Below are 16,229 nucleotides of genomic sequence, written 5' to 3' on the forward strand. Positions count from 1 at the left end.
TGACTTCCGCCAGATTTTGCTGGTGGTAGTGCGCGGCACACCAGCGGAGACCATCGACGCGTGTCTGAAGTCACCTACGCTATGGCGACACTTCAGGCAGCTGCATCTCACGGAAAACATGCGTGTACAATCGGCGAGTAACGAAAGCACCGCCGCAGAGCTCGCGGCTTTCTCGGAGTTTCTCCTACAAGTCGGAGAGGGTAGTCACGAGGTCAACAGGTCCCTGGGCAGGGACTTTGTGCAGATTCCGCGCGATATGCTGACCGACAACATCTACGAAGAAGGAGACGACATTGAAGACGAAGAAATCCCACCTGGAGCTGTTCCACGTGGTTTGAAGAACATTATTGATAAGATGTACGCCGACATCAACGATCCCGAGGTTGCTACGGACGAGTACTTCGCCAACAGGACTATCTTGACGACTACCAACACCGTGGTGCACCGCATCAACCAAGCTGTCTCTGAACGACTCTCCGGGGAGGCCCACGAGTATCTATCGGTGGATTCAGTGGATGACGACAACGAAGGAAACTTCTTCGAGCCGGAGGTGTTGCATTCGGTGACTATCAACGGTATTCCTCCACACAAGCTTACAATGAAGGAAGGCGCCCCAATTATGATGATGAGAAACCTGAACCCCGACTTGGGCCTCTGCAACGGAACACGACTACGGGTTGTCCAGCTCAAGCCTCACGTTATTCATGCTACCATCATGACTGGCGAGCGCCTAGGCCAAAAGGTTCTAATTCCAAGGATCGTCTTCGTCAGCGATGGGGACGCGCGCGAATTCCCCTTCCGCTTGCGACGCAAGCAGTTTCCTGTTGTACCAGCGTTCGCCATGACCATCAGCAAAGCCCAAGGCCAAACCGTCCAGAACCTAGGTTTGTATCTGGCGACACCCTGCTTCTCCCACGGACAGCTCTATGTGGCGCTGTCGAGAGTTACATCCAGGTCCAAGTTCAAGGCTTTGATCGAGTATCCGGAGCTGGAGGAAGACGACGGTGCATACACTGACAACATTGTGTACAGGCAGATATTCGAAGATGCTTAGGCGGAGTAGGCATTCAGCAGTACACACTTCATAAGTACATAATTTCGTGTCTGTTTTGGAAGTTCGTTCCAGTTTAGCAATGTAATCCTTTGACGAAACCATCGCCCGCCGGAGCGAAGCGGAGGCGGGCATACCCATACCCCAACGACAAAGCGGTGCTTAATCGAACCAACCAGCCCGCCGGAGCGAAGCGAAGGCCGGCGGGCCACGCTACTGTGGCCAAACCCACAACCACCGCCGCGAAGCGGCGGCGCTTGGCTAGTCCCCTACAACTAACAGAGTATCCTGTCAGTCTGTCCGTCAGTCCGTCCGTTCTCTGTCTTCGGGCCTTAGCCTACCGTAGAGCATCGACTGCGGGGTGTCCTTCCCGCCAGGCGACAGTGTGTCAGTAACCTGCCCTATAGCATCTCACCATCCTCCTGACTATGTGCGATATTACAAAAATAGCCTTGCGTTATATCTATTCGTGCTGTGATAGTCTGATATTGCCTCCCCGCTAAAATTTCCTTCTTGAATTCGAATTCGGGCGAGGCGAAGCGACGCAGCGCGCGGACGTCGGGCGGCGCTGCGAGCCCCACAGGACGCGAGCGCAGCACAGCGACGACGGTGCGCTGCGTAAACGGCATAGCTACCTGTGTATGCGTCCAAAAGTCAATAATGGACGAATTTCTGGGCCTAAGCGTTGACTGGATAAACACATAATATATTATTACTGCTCTGTGATTGGCCGAAACCCTCTCTGTTAGAATATATTGCTATTCGGGGTACCACACACATTTCGCGATACAGCGCGCGAAATACAAGACGTGCGCTGGAGCGAGCTGGCACAGCGAGCGTAACGGGTTGTGACGAAGAGTAGGCCAAGTAGTGAACCGAGCTGGCACAGCGTGCGTAACGGATTGGGACGTACTGTACTGCCGCCGGAGCGAAGCGGAGGGGGACTATGGCCAATATTGGAGTGAGCTGGAACAGCGAGCGTAACCGCCTGTGACTAACCACACACACACGCCGCGAAGCGGCGGCGATCGGCTAGTGCGTAGAATGCAGCGCAAGTCTCAGTCCGGGACCGACACGCCACGAGAACAGTCTGCAGGGCAGACTGAGGCGGTGACGCCGGACGTCGTACGCTAACCGGCTTGACGCGCACCGATACTGGATTCCAGTATCGTGAAATGGGACTCGCTAATCCTCGGACGAAGGCGTCGGAGTTGACTTCGTTTCCAGTCATGAGCTAGAAGCGCTTCACGCGCTTGCACGATGGACGCATCGAGCAGGTCTGCGTTTATTCCAACAGCGAAAGAACGGAGAGCGAGAGCGAAGAGCTGAGACAGCTCTTCATGGGAAGTACCACTGAGAGTGAAGACACTCTCAGTGCGAAGACGAAGCGAGGGCGCTTCGAGGAACAAGGTTGGGGCTCGTTAAAGTCGCGTCCCTATTACGCATTGTTGAGGGAGTACAAAGACGTACTCCCGGAAGAGATTCCTGCGGAGCTTCCGCAGGATAAAGGCATTCAGCACGAGATTGATCTCGTGCCGGGCACGAAGTACTGTGTCACGCGGCAGTGGCCACTGCCGCGAGAGCAAGTAAAAGCAATCGACGACTTCTTTGAAAGTCGTCGCAAAGTGGGACAAGTGCAGGAGTCAAAGTCCCCGCACAGTGCTCCGACGTTCTGTGTCAAAAAGCCACAGGGCGGATGGCGCATCGCTCGTGCGTATAACAAGCTGAACGATGCGACTGTACCGGCGCAGACACCGATACCGCGAAAAGATGTTATCATCGATTCGATGGCCGGGAGCACCGTTTACAGTGCTCTCGACTTGCGAGATGGATTCTATCAGATCCTAATGCGTGAGAGCGACATCCCGCTCACGGCAGTGAGCACACCAAGCGGCATGCTCTGGGAATGGCTAGTAATGCCACAGGGGTTTAAGAACGCCCCTGCGACCTCCAACAGGTGCGTGACGCACTTGTTGCGCTCGGTGCGCGACTTCGCACCGAGCTACTTCGATGACGTGTTCATCCACATCCGGGCTGTGGACGGGAAGACCGATGTAGAGATGCACCGGGTGCATCTCCGAAAGCTACGTGAGCTTATGCGAAAAGATAAGCTCTACGCGAACCTGAAGAAGTGTATCTTCGGGGCGAGCGAGATACCCGTCCTCGGGGTTCTCGTAGGGAAAAATGGCGTTCGCCCTGACCCGGAAAAGGTCAGAGTGATCGATTAATGGCCAACGCCTTCAAGTGTCAAGGAACTGAGGCAGTTCCTAGGCTTGGCCACGTACTTGTGCAAGTACGTGGAGGACTACGCGGGCAAGATCCGCCCGCTGTCACAGCTTCTTAAGAAGGACGCTGTGTGGAATTGGACAACCGATTGCCAAAAGGCATTCGATGCAGTCATGCGGGGCTTGACTGATGCACCGATCTTGGCAGTGGCTGACCAAGATCGTCCATTCCACGTTGTATGTGATGCATCCGACTTCGCGATCGGATGTGCGTTGATGCAGCACGATCACGAGGGCCGTGATCGTGTCGTCTACTACCAATCGCGTCAGCTGAAGCCAGCTGAGCGCAACTATCCGGTGCATGACAAGGAACTCCTTGCCATGAAATACGCACTCGCAAAGTTCCGAGTGTATTTGCTTGGAAGTAGACCGTTTGTGGTCTACACCAACCATGCATCACTGCGCACTGCAGTGAAGTCACCACACATATCACAAAGAATGGCGAGATGGCTCTCATTCTTTGCGGAGTATAACTTCCGGGTCGAACACAAACCCGGAAGATTGAATGTAGTGGCCGACGCGTTATCACGTCGGTCGGACTACGCAGAAGCTGCTGACGTCAATGGCATTGACGTCATGCGATCAAGCAAACCCACATCGTCTCTGTTGGATGACGTGAAGGCCGCATACGCGCACGACGCGGACGCGAAGCTCTTGCTGGCCTATGGCACAGCACCTTCTGACAAGTCCCGTCAGAAGCTGCCCAAGCATCTTCGTGCGCGTGCATACCGCTTTCGGGTGCACGACGGACTACTGCTTTATAATGCAGTCGACGACAACGCGGATCGCGTTGCCGTGCCGAACGATCATGACCTGCGACTCAGGATCATGTACGAATATCATGATGCTCCGACTGCGGGACATCTCGGACGTGAGAAGACATACGTCCTTCTCACGCGCGACTTCTACTGGCACCACCAGTATAAGTGAGTGCGCAAGTACATCCGTGCTTGTGATGTATGCCAACGCGTAAAGCCTGCGCCATTCGCGCAGGCTCCGTTACAATCACTACCGACTCCGTCGGAGTGTTGGAAGTCCATGTCTCTGGACTTCATCTTTGGTCTTCCCCCGGACAACGGAGGGAATACCGGTGTTGTGGTCTTCGTCGACCGCTTCAGCAAGATGGTACATCTTGCTGCGGTGCCAGCAGAAGTGACCGCGAAGCAGACGGCCCGTCTGTTCGTCGACATGGTGTTCAAACACCATGGCATGCCGACCGACATCGTGTCGGACAGAGACCCGCGCTTCACAGCGCACCTGTGGCAAGAAGTGTTTACACTTCTTGGGAGCCAACTTTCAACGTCGACTGCGGATCATCCGCAGACGGACGGTCAAACCGAGCGCGTGAATCGCGTGCTCGTCGACATTTTGAAGAGCTACGCTCACTCGTTCCAATACTGGAGCGAGCGCTTATCGATGGCAGAATTTGCCATCAACAACTCAGTGCATCCCTCGACCGGGCATACACCGTTCTACGTGAATGCCATGCGGCATCCACGTCTACCGAGTTTACTCGGAGTGATGGTTCCCACTTTAAGTGGGGGAGGATCTACGACTGCAATACAGCAGCCGCAGAAAACCGCTGACACTTGCACAGTGTCAGCAGCAACAACGAACAAACCACATGAGTCTGCGCAGGGCGCAGACTCCCCCAACACCAAGAACAAAGACCACGGGTCTACGCAGGGCGCAGACACCGCGAAGAACCACGCAGAGGCAGGGCCTCTAGCGGAGAGCGAGCTGAATGACTTCAGCTCGGATGCAATCAATTTCATCACCAAAAGACAAGCCGTGATCCGGTTTGTCCAGGATGCAAGAACAGCTTCTGTTGATCAACAGAAGCTGAACGCAGACAATGTGGGCAGAGGCAACACAAATGCATTCAAAGTTAGTTCATTGGTTTTGTTAGCTACTCAAAACCTGCCTAAACATGCAGTTTCGGATTTCGGAGCAAGCTTGCTTGCTCCGCGCTCATCGGGCCGTTCACTGTGTTGGCACGGCACGGCAACGCTTACACGCTAGACACACCGTCTAACATGCGCCTCCATCCGACCTTTTACGTCGGGCGGCGGAAGCCATACCTGCAGCACGAGCCATCTAGCTCGGCTGACCCGAAGCCTCGGCAGGAGCCGAAGCAGAAGCGGAAGCCTTGGCCTCGGCGATGAGCAGCCTCTCCTCCAGCGCGCGGACGCGCTGGAGCAACCCCTTCATCTGGGTCCCCAACTCGACCTGGATATTCGAGGCGGTCTGCGAAACCACCGCGACTTGGACCTTCTGGCTCGCCAGCTCCTGCTTCAGGGCGGCGAACTCAGCGCCCTGCAGACGCTCCACGGCGGTCACCCGGTCGTGGAGAGACGCGTACTGATCAGCCCGGGGCTGATCATACCCGGGGCATGTTCCCACCCCCGCCACCGCCGATCCGTGACGCCCGCGGCTCAACCCGCTGGATTGTTGAGCGGATTGTTGACCATAGTATCCCGAAAACGAACCCTCAAGGGGCTCGTTTTCGTATTCGTTGGAGAGGATTTCCTCCCCATCAAGATACATGGGAGCCGCGGAACGTCTTGCTGGAGGACGTTCCGGAAATGGTGAGGGCGTACGAAGAGCAGTACGCGCTGGTGCAGCGGAAGTAGTACGAGCGCTGCGGTCATCGCTAGCGCCCGAACCCTCACGTGCTAAGAACTTAGCACGGAGCTCTTTGAGACTCTCGGGCACACGGAACGACGTGTACCCGTTCAGGTCGCGGTCGCTCAAGCGGACCGCGCCTGGGAAGCACTTCGTGCACTGAAAGCCTTCGGGCACAGCGCACGGCACGTTAGCCTCCTCCGCAGCAACGTGGAGTTGCTCCAACTTTCCACGCTTCGAGTACGTCTCGAAGCGATCACGCGCTTGCTTAATCCGATCACGGTAAGCACTCGGCTTCTTGTTGAAGTTCTCAACAAAAGCATTCCAACTTTGACAAAGCGCCTGCCACTCGGGCACTTTGCTGCGAGAAGATGGCTTCTTGCTTTGAAACCATGGGAGCTCATGGAAGAGTCCGATGTAGTAATCACGGCATTGTGGTGGAGCGGGAATTAAATTATACCGCGATCTCAACCCATCGATCAAGGGCAAGGGATGTAATACCTCGGAAGAGTGTCAAGGTCACAAGAGGGATGCCACGGAAGCCGGAAACCAATACCTGGTATATTCGATCAGAATCGACGATATCGATCTCGAAAGGGATGACGCTGATCTTGAAGATAGACACCGAATCTCAGTCCCACTGATGACGCAAACACCGTAGAGAGAGTCAGCGAGGTCCATGGAGCCAGTAATAGCGCGCCAAGATTAGTGGTGTAGGAGAACAAGCAGGGTCAGTACTAGGACATGGTAACACATTAAACAGAGTTGATTTTTCCTTCTTCATCACAAGTGGTCTTCGCCTTCGCGCTACCGGGCACGGGATATACTTTGGCCCACCCGACGTTCCGCCAAGTCCGCGACGCCACCAAGATCGAATCACCCCGGACGCCAGGACTGCTTGGCCCAGCATCCGTCAACCCTCGTTTCAACCCACCGCTAGAGGAAGCGGCAAACAAGGAAAGGCAAGACAAGGTCACACACCGACCACAAGGCAGCCCCAGGCCAAGATCAACATCGATCTACGAGTCTCGATCCAGGTAGCCCAAGCTCAACGACTCGAATCTATACTGGCGCAGCGCGTAGAAATATCCCCGCTGCTGCCACAAGTTCCCGCTGTCCGCCAGACAGTCCAAGTCTCGACCGCAAGCGCGTCTTCCGAGATCACCCGAAGAGCGATCCAACCCACCGACGGGTACACAAGGTGAGGATCAGCAACTTCACGGAAGATCGGAGTACCCCCTCCGTTAGTCGGTAATTCGGGCGCCGTGTGCAAGAGGAAACCCGCGATCTGCAAATTTCGCGGAGCCACTTCGCCACAGCATCCACGGATCGCGCGCTGCAGGCACAGCGCGCGGAGAGCATTGAGCTCTGGAATCACGCGTTGCAGCTGCAGCGCGCGGAGAACTGAGAGCCCCAGCGGAAGCCAGTGGGGTATCACTCTCAGTTCGCGAACGCTTCGAACTCGAAGCGCCCGATTCGTCCCCTTCACGCGAGCGAATGTTGTTAGCGTGGGGGTCGATCGACTTGCTCAACACTGAGTCTTTGCGCATTGAGGACGAGTCCTTCTCGTCCTCCATGTCCTCATCGTCGTCGTCGAAGTCGACGATGTCGCCATACTTCGCCTTCTGGCGCTCGAAGTAGTCATCGATGGAGAGATGACTCTCCACCGCCTTCGGGTTCTTCACTTCTTGGGGCGCGCTCATCGTTGAATGAGAGCGGGTTTCTTCTCCAAACGCGGAGAATTGACGTGCGGAGACCCCGCGCGTCTAACCTTAAGGGGGGGATAGTGTAACGGGGTTACACGCACAGGTGGCTACAAGCCACTTGTGATTTTAACAGATAAAATATCTGTTCAAAGTTCAAGATATTCCTCACCTTGGTGTAAGTCACACCAATGGATACATTGAAGTGGGCCACCACAATGAGTGGTCCACACCTACCCAAAGATCCTATTGGTAGAAAGCAACATATTTCTACCAATTAGAGACGTGCATATTGGTGGGGCTCTGACAGCCAACCGCTGTCAACCCCTTTCATAGATGATAAACAGTTTTAGCAGATTGAGGAGGAAGATCAATTTACAGACAATACACTTCTCATCTTACCTTAAACTAGCTACTTGGTGTTTTATTTGATTTACATTATACTTGTGTACTCACGTATAATCTTGGCGCTGGCGCGCTCGAACTGCTTGGCCTCGCGTGAGATCGGAGAGGGCGTCTGAGGGGTCGAGGGTGAGGACTGCGGGGCTATTGTCTTGGTGAAGGGCTTCGAACGAAGTGGTGAATTCGCGAATGAAGGCAACGGCGCGGTGGCAGCGAGCAGCAATGCAAGCACCCAGTTGTTGGTTTTCTTCCCCGCCACCGAACCACTTTGGTTGGGAAAAATATGGCGCCAAACCACTTTGCTTGAGAAATCTTATTTTAGTTTTTTTTATAGAAAATCCTCAATCAACCCCTTTGCTTGAAAAAAAAAGATCAGTTTGCTTGAGAAAAGGTATAAGCGTTTTTTTGTGCCGGCGGGGGCATGACATATGCATCTTGCTCACTACGCATTTGGTAGAAAATCGTATTCACTTAGGACAAAAGTTTGCTTAGGACATGAGCGATACGGTAATGCTGGCCACCGTCGCTATGCTTGGCCACACCAACAGAGAGTGTGCTTTATCAATGTGAGTTTATCGGATATCGTTAGCGGATGAATACATGTATATACCGGTACTTCAGTATGTGGGTGGCTCAGGAAGTTGCTGTTGCTTAGTTTTTGTTTACTTGGGCATGCTTTATCGATCAGGGCCACTCAGTGATTCCAGAGGCCCCACCGTAGGCCACCCGTACAGATGTAAGAATCGTCGAAGGTCACAAGCATCCCGCAAGTGGTGGGATGCTTGCACTCATCAGTGTGAGAAAGGTCGCGAGGCAATCGCCAGTACATGTTTATTGGTATGATACCAGCGAAGACAGCAATATCCATGGAGGACATACAAAATCGAGAAATGAGCTCGCACTGGAAGTACAAAAGGCGAAGTTGAAAGTATTATGGAGAGTGAATACATTCATTATGGTAATTACAGGTGACTTGTAAGCTCGTAATCTACTGTTTTATAGAGTGGAGTAGAGCAGGAGCCCGATCCATACTACGCACTCACAAGCACAAACTCACGTGCCACCTAGCAGCACCTTCACAGCGACATCTGTCACGTCCAAAGTTCAGTATGAAATGAACCGACCGACCAACAGCCAGCTAAATCGCGCTTACTTCGGATCCGGAGGAGGAAGTTGGCGGCTCCGTCACCGGAGCAGTGGTCTCCGGAGTGGTGGAAATCCTCGTCCAGATAGCACCAACCGAGTCAAGTTCCACTCCGTCGGTACCAAAGAACCCACCCAATTGATAACCGGGTTCAGCGTGGTCAGCTCCAATCTTGGTCGCTCGGGTCCCCCCACTGATGCTGTGGTTCTTGTTGGTGGTGAACTGGATGAACCGGACGCGCGTGTGGCTGTGGTACTCACCCCAGTGAGCCTCGATGCCCGTGACATACTCACCCTCGCCAAGGGTGAGGGTGTTGCCATCGCCGCCGCCGCCGCCGTGGTACAGGTCGTATGGAGTCCCGTCGGGGCCGACAAAGTTGATACCGACGCCGTTCACGCGCTCGCCAGTGCGAATGGTAATGGAGTTAACCTTTTGACCTGGGTTCGCTTTGTCCATGTCCGAGTACGCGTCTCCGTGCGGGCCGCCGTAGGTCTCGCTAATAATTATACCGTCTCGGAGCGCGACAACACCAGTTGCGAGTAGCGCCGCTGTCGCCAGGGTCTGGGTCAGGAACTTCATTGTCGCCGCTTGAGCTTGTTGTTGGAGGAAGGAGGCGAAACCAGAAATGAACTTCGGTTCGAGTTCGCCGGAGTTCTTTCCAATCCCCGAGCTACCGTTTTACCATAAAAAAGAGCTGTCGGCTACGCGGTACATATATTCGGTGTGTCTCGAGTTGCGCAACAATGAAGATTCAGCACTGCTGGGCTAGGATTGAAGAAAGGATAGGTTGATTGTGCGTTGTGTCGTTTTTACGTGCCGCTAAATTAGGTTAGCGGCTAATCTACTGTTGTGCGGGAACCCCACGTAAAATTACCATCCCCTCGATGCCATTAGGTACGCTATATGAACGCAGTATTGCATATAATGCATAATGCATTATGCATCGGACAAAGCTCGCAATTGCTGATAAAGCTTTTTGAGGTGATTTGCTGTAAAAACTGCTTTGCACTTCGAAGTATGAATCATAATATAAAAGTTGGTTAGATTACTTAAGTACACGAATGTTGGCAATCCATGTTGCACTACCAGATGTTGGCAACAGCACACCTACAAGTATGCCAGTGCATCCTAGCGAGGGTAGAATTCAATTTAAACGTACGCAAATTGTGTGTGTGGTTTGGGTGTGTGTTTGTGTGGCTTGTTGAGGACTGGCACATGCGCGGCGGAGATTGGTGCCTTTGAAAACCTTTTCACGCAGACCGGACATCTGCGTACTGTACACAATAATACAGGTGGGACCTTCGCGTGTCCGAAGAACCAGACGCAAAAACATCAGGTGATAGGACACAGTTCAAGATCATCATAATCAATGCCTTGATCATGTCCATTCATCATCACTAGACCTCTTGTCGAGTTGACTGTAAAATTGGCATAACCGGGATATCTGGATTCAGTGTTCGACGTTGCGCGAGATGTACTGTCCGCCGGGGCTACAGTAGGCGCGAATCGCATTGTGCTCGCTCGCACCAGTATACACGCACAGAAACATCGCCACCGTAGCACGGCAAGCTCGCAACTTCTTATCATTGTTCATCACTTATTGTGTAGACCTCGAAGCGGCGGTCGCCAACGTCCTGTGTTCTCAACGACCGTCTGTATTGTGACACTCGCCTGGTTTTTACTGCGCAATTATACGTGTACTGTATACTAGTACACCGGTACATGTATTCCCAAGTGGAGGCCTTTTGGTCTCTTTTTATGTTAAAGACACGCATTGACATATCTATCGTAACATTTGTCATTCTCTCCCGTCAAAAATCCAGACGACACGACTCTGGCTTGCGCAGCGGCCTCGATATGTGTGCTTGCCGCCGTCGTCTCCGACAAACGCACGTGGCCCGAGCCTCCGCAACACCAGTATACCGTGTCGCGAGCTGACTGGGATATGATTCGGTCCCAACAAGTCTTCTCTGTGGGCTGGTTCTGACGGCATATACGCTGCACTCGTAGGCTTCTTCTGCGCGACTGACCATGCTTGACTGTGAGCAAAAGTTACGCTGACTCGCATGTTAATTTCTTAAGGGAAAATGCGAAAATGTGCTGCGACCCGACCTCCACTTTATTAGCTATAAAATTGAAAGTAGTTTTGGCAAAGGAGAGCACGAGCTGGCTTAAAAAGCAAGCGGAAATTAGCAGCTTCACAGCTACCCAAACAATGTAAGTATTCTACTCCGAAGTACCCCGCTGGATAGCTCTGCTGATGTTCGAGGATGACATGTAGTAACTGTCACCAGTGAAGGTATCATTAGGACGATAATATCGTCCTAATGTTCCATATTATGGAAATGCTACGTGCGGATTCATTTTTCATTCGTCTCGTGCCGACAAATTAATTAACTAAACTACTCAAAGGATGCATTGAAATGTGCGACAAGATAAAGCTAAGAGTAGATGTAATACATGTATAATAATGATTCTTGATCCTTTATAGCCCTAGTACTGTACTTGTTAAGCCACAGCTTGTGCCTGATGAACATGAATGCGCGATGGCATGTAGTTGGGAGTACACCATCCACGTTGCATCACCTTTCTCTCCGTCGTTCTTCTTCTAGTTACTCTCATCTGGACCGCCACTCATGGATGCCGTCCGAGTACTGTAGGACGGGGCCGTACGTTGTTACCAGTACGTAGAAGTGCTTCTTTCAGCACCTCGAGCACGTCTTCCTGAAAGCGACCGCGCTTCCACGCAGAGGCTTCGCGGGCTCACGGACGTGAGGCACCGTCGAAATTGTAATCCAGCTAATGTGATGTCATGGCGGTTCTGACACGCGCACTGCCCCGTCAGAATGCAGCCCATACCTCGGAGGAGGGGACCGCCTTGCGGCAATTTGGCGGCATGACTTGCCGCCAAGTCAGGCCGTGTCTTGCGGCAGCTCGTGCCCTTGCGCTAGGCCTGACCAGACCATATCACACGCCACTCCTCATCCTTAAGATTGACCATATCGGGGACGTCTGCTGAAAGCGACCGCGTGTGGCCACGCGTTCACGAGGTGACGCCGTATAAGCAGAGCTGGCAAAATGGGACGTCAGCGCGAGCAATTTTCATCATTTCGTCATGGAAGCTGCGGTCCTTACCTGGTTCAGGCGAAGCTACCGTGGTCCGAGAATGCAGCGCCGTCACCCGTGCAGCGCAGCTCCATTTCCTGCGCTCGCGTTTCCTGTGAGCTATTTGCCTACCACTCTGTTTTTATAACTGTTCTTAACTCCCGCCTCGTATACTATACCGTGTATGTTGGTAGCCGGATGCAAGACGCAAGCTACAGTAAGGACCGCAGCTTCCATGACGAAGTGCTGTAATCAAGCATCTGTGGCCAAAACAAGTGTTTCCAGTCTGGTGCAGCAACCACTCTCCAAGTTGAAGATGCCAACATTTCTCAGCGGTATCTGTAACACCCACACATAATGTGTAGGCAAGCATCCCACGAGCAGAGACCTAAGCGAGCTAAAACAACGCAACTTGCGAGCTCTCGGCGATCAAACGAGCGCATAGATTAAGGTTTTAGAGCCCTCCCTACTTAGTACGCCCGCAACGAGAAGGGGAGCCGTTCTACTCTATTTTAACGATCCTGGTCCAGTAATTTATTTCCTGGTCCAGTAATTTATTTTTATCCAATAAATAGTGCTACATGTACATGTACAGTACTAGTATGTGTCGAGAGGGTGTGTGTGGCGCTGAAACGAATTCATAGGGAGCGCTCAAATCCCAACGAGCGCGCTCGCATGCTTTTTGCTGCTCGTGCCTGTTCCCGCGAGCTGCGCCCCCGCTCAGCTCGTGGTCCAACAGTGGGATGCTTGCATACAGGTGTCCCCAGAAAGGTGGGACCGAAAGCAAGGGTGCAAGATTTGCATAGGACTGGCGACCCTATGCAAATCTGCAGACGTCTACTGTAGTGGGTCTAACTTGACTCACTACCTTAGCTTACTCGTTGCGCTACGTGTATGAGGAAGCGTAGGTACTTAGTAATAATTGCGTTAATTATACTTGAGTACACAAGCATAATATAAATCAAATAAAGACTCCAAGTGACTTAGATTAGGTAAAATGAGAACTGTATTGTCTGTAAATTGATCTTCCTCCTCAATCTGCTAAAACTGTTTATCATCTATGAAAGGGGTTGACAGCGGTTGGCTGTCAGAGCCCCGCCAATATGCACGTCTCTAATTGGTAGAAAGATGTTGCTTTCTACCAATAGGATCTTTGGGTAGGTGTGGACCACTCATTGTGGTGGCCCACTTCAATGTATCCATTGGTGTGACTTACACCAAGGTGAGGAATATCTTGAACTTTGAACAGATATTTTATCTGTTAAAATCACAAGTGGCTTGTAGCCACCTGTGCGTGTAACCCCGTTACACCATCCCTCCCTTAAGGTTAGACGCGCGGGGTCTCCGCACGTCAATTCTCCTCGTTTGGAGAAGAAACCCGCGCTCATACAACGATGAGCGCGCCCCAAGAAGTGAAGAACCCGAAGGCGGTGGAGAGTCATCTCTCCATTGATGGCTACTTCGAGCGCCAGAAGGCGAAGTATGGCGACGTCGTCGACTTCAACGACGACGATGAGGGCATGGAGGACGAAAAGGACTCGTCCTCAAAGCGCAGAGACTCAGTGTTGAGCGAGTCGATCGACCCCCACGCTAACAACATTCGCCCGCGTGAAGGGGACGAATCGGACGCTTCGAGTTCGAAGCGTTCGCGAACTGAGAGTGATACCCCACTCGCTTCCGCTGGGGCTCTCAGTTCTCCGCGCGCTGCAACTGCAGCGCGTGATTCCAAAGCTCAATGCTCTCCGCGCGCTGTGCCTGCAGCGCGCGATCCGTGGATGCCGTCCGCGTCCGAGATCTCGGACCGGTATGGGAACTCGGTACCTCCGAATGAGGTGCCGCTGTACGTATGCAGCGCCATCAAAGATGACGCTGTGGCTGCCGAGCTGCACTTTGATGCGGAAACGCATCAAAGGCGCGATTACTACATCGGACTCTTCCATGAGCTCCCATGGTTTCAAAGCAAGAAGCCATCTTCTCGCAGCAAAGTGCCCGAGTGGCAGGCACTTTGTCAAAGTCGGAATGCTTTCGTTGAGAACTTCAACAAGAGGCCGAATGCTTACCGTGATCGGATTAAGCAAGCGCGTGATCGCTTCGAGACGTACTCGAAGCGTGGAAAGTTGGAGCAACTCCACGTTGCTGCGGAGGAGGCTAACGTGCCGTGCGCTGTGCCCGAAGGCTTTCAGTGCGCGAAGTGCTTCCCAGGCGCGGTCCGCTTGAGCGACCGCGACCTGAACGGGTACACGTCGCTCCGTGTGCCCGAAAGTCTCAAAGAGCTCCGTGCTAAGTTCTTAGCACGTGAGAGTTCGGGCGCTAGCGATGACCGCAGCGCTCGTACTACTTCCGCTGCACCAGCGCGTACTGCTCTTCGTACGCCCTCACCATTTCCGGAACGTCCTCCAGCAAGACGTTCCGCGGCTCCCATGTATCTTGATGGGGAGGAAATCCTCTCCAACGAATACGAAAACGAGCCCCTTGAGGGTTCGTTTTCGGGATACTATGGTCAACAATCCGCTCAACAATCCAGCGGGTTGAGCCGCGGGCGTCACGGATCGGCGGTGGCGGGGGTGGGAACATGCCCCGGGTATGATCAGCCCCGGGCTGATCAGTACGCGTCTCTCCACGACCGGGTGACCGCCGTGGAGCGTCTGCAGGGCGCTGAGTTCGCCGCCCTGAAGCAGGAGCTGGCGAGCCAGAAGGTCCAAGTCGCGGCGGTTTCGCAGACCGCCTCGAATATCCAGGTCGAGTTGGGGACCCAGATGAAGGGGTTGCTCCAGCGCGTCCGCGCGCTGGAGGAGAGGCTGCTCATCGCCGAGGCCAAGGCTTCCGCTTCTGCTTCGGCTCCTGCCGAGGCTTCGGGTCAGCCGAGCTAGATGGCTCGTGCTGCAGGTATGGTTTCCGCCGCCCGACGTAAAAGGTCGGATGGAGGCGCATGTTAGACGGTGTGTCTAGCGTGTAAGCGTTGCCGTGCCGTACCAACACAGTGAACGGCCCGATGAGCGCGGAGCAAGCTTACTTGCTCCGAAATCCGAAACTGCATGTTTAGGCAGGTTTTGAGTAGCTAACAAAACCAATGAACTAACTTTGAATGCATTTGTGTTGCCTCTGCCCACATTGTCTGCGTTCAGCTTCTGTTGATCAACAGAAGCTGTTATTGCATCTTGGACAAACCGAATCGCGGCTTGTCTTTTGGTAATGAAGTTGGTTGCATCCGAGCTGAAGTCATTCAGCTCGCTCTCCGCTAGAGGCCCGGCCTCTGTGTGGTTCTTTGCGGTGTCTGCGACCTGCGCAGACCCGTGGTCGTTGTCCTTGTCGGTGGAGGAGTCTGCACCCTGTGCAGACTCATGTGGTTTGTCCATTGTTGCAGCTGACACTGTGCAAGTGTCAGCGGTTTTCTGCGGCTGCTGTATTGCAGTCGTAGATCCTCCCCCACTTAAAGTGGGAGCCATCACTCCGAGTAAACTCGGTAGACGTGGATGCCGCATGGCATTCACGTAGAACGGTGTATGCCCGGTCGAGGCATGCACTGAGTTGTTGATGGCAAATTCTGCCATCGATAAGCGCTCGCTCCAGTATTGGAACGAGTGAGCGTAGCTCTTCAAAATGTCGACGAGCACGCGATTCACGCGCTCGGTTTGACCGTCCGTCTGCGGATGATCCGCAGTCGACACTGAAAGTTGGCTCCCAAGAAGTGTAAACACTTCTTGGCACAGGTGCGCTGTGAAGCGCGGGTCTCTGTCCGACACGATGTCGGTCGGCATGCCATGGTGTTTGAACACCATGTCGACGAACAGACGGGCCGTCTGCTTCGCGGTCACTTCTGCTGGCACCGCAGCAAGATGTACCATCTTGCTGAAGCGGTCGACGAAGACCACAACACCGGTATTCCCTCCGCTGTCCGGGGGAAGACCAAAGAT

General features: G+C 53.4%; 2 protein-coding genes across 2 annotated transcripts; one reads left to right on the forward strand and one right to left on the reverse strand.

Annotated features, from left to right (window-relative positions):
* Positions 1-9,204: 9,204 nt before the first annotated feature.
* On the reverse strand, positions 9,205-9,789 carry IUM83_12526 (uncharacterized protein; the record flags this gene model as incomplete). The annotated part of the gene is made up of 1 exon (XM_067937155.1): positions 9,205-9,789. The coding sequence occupies one exon, from the start codon at positions 9,787-9,789 to the stop codon at positions 9,205-9,207; it is 585 nt and encodes a 194-aa protein (XP_067785325.1).
* Positions 9,790-13,709: 3,920 nt separating this feature from the next.
* On the forward strand, positions 13,710-15,185 carry IUM83_12527 (uncharacterized protein; the record flags this gene model as incomplete). Its single annotated transcript, XM_067937156.1, has 1 exon — positions 13,710-15,185. One exon carries the CDS (start codon positions 13,710-13,712, stop codon positions 15,183-15,185), a length of 1,476 nt encoding a protein of 491 aa, XP_067785310.1.
* Between the last annotated feature and the right edge of the window lie 1,044 nt (positions 15,186-16,229).

The sequence above is a fragment of the Phytophthora cinnamomi genome (genome assembly GCF_018691715.1).
Source record: "Phytophthora cinnamomi strain GKB4 chromosome Unknown Contig81, whole genome shotgun sequence".
Classification (NCBI taxonomy): domain Eukaryota; phylum Oomycota; class Peronosporomycetes; order Peronosporales; family Peronosporaceae; genus Phytophthora; species Phytophthora cinnamomi.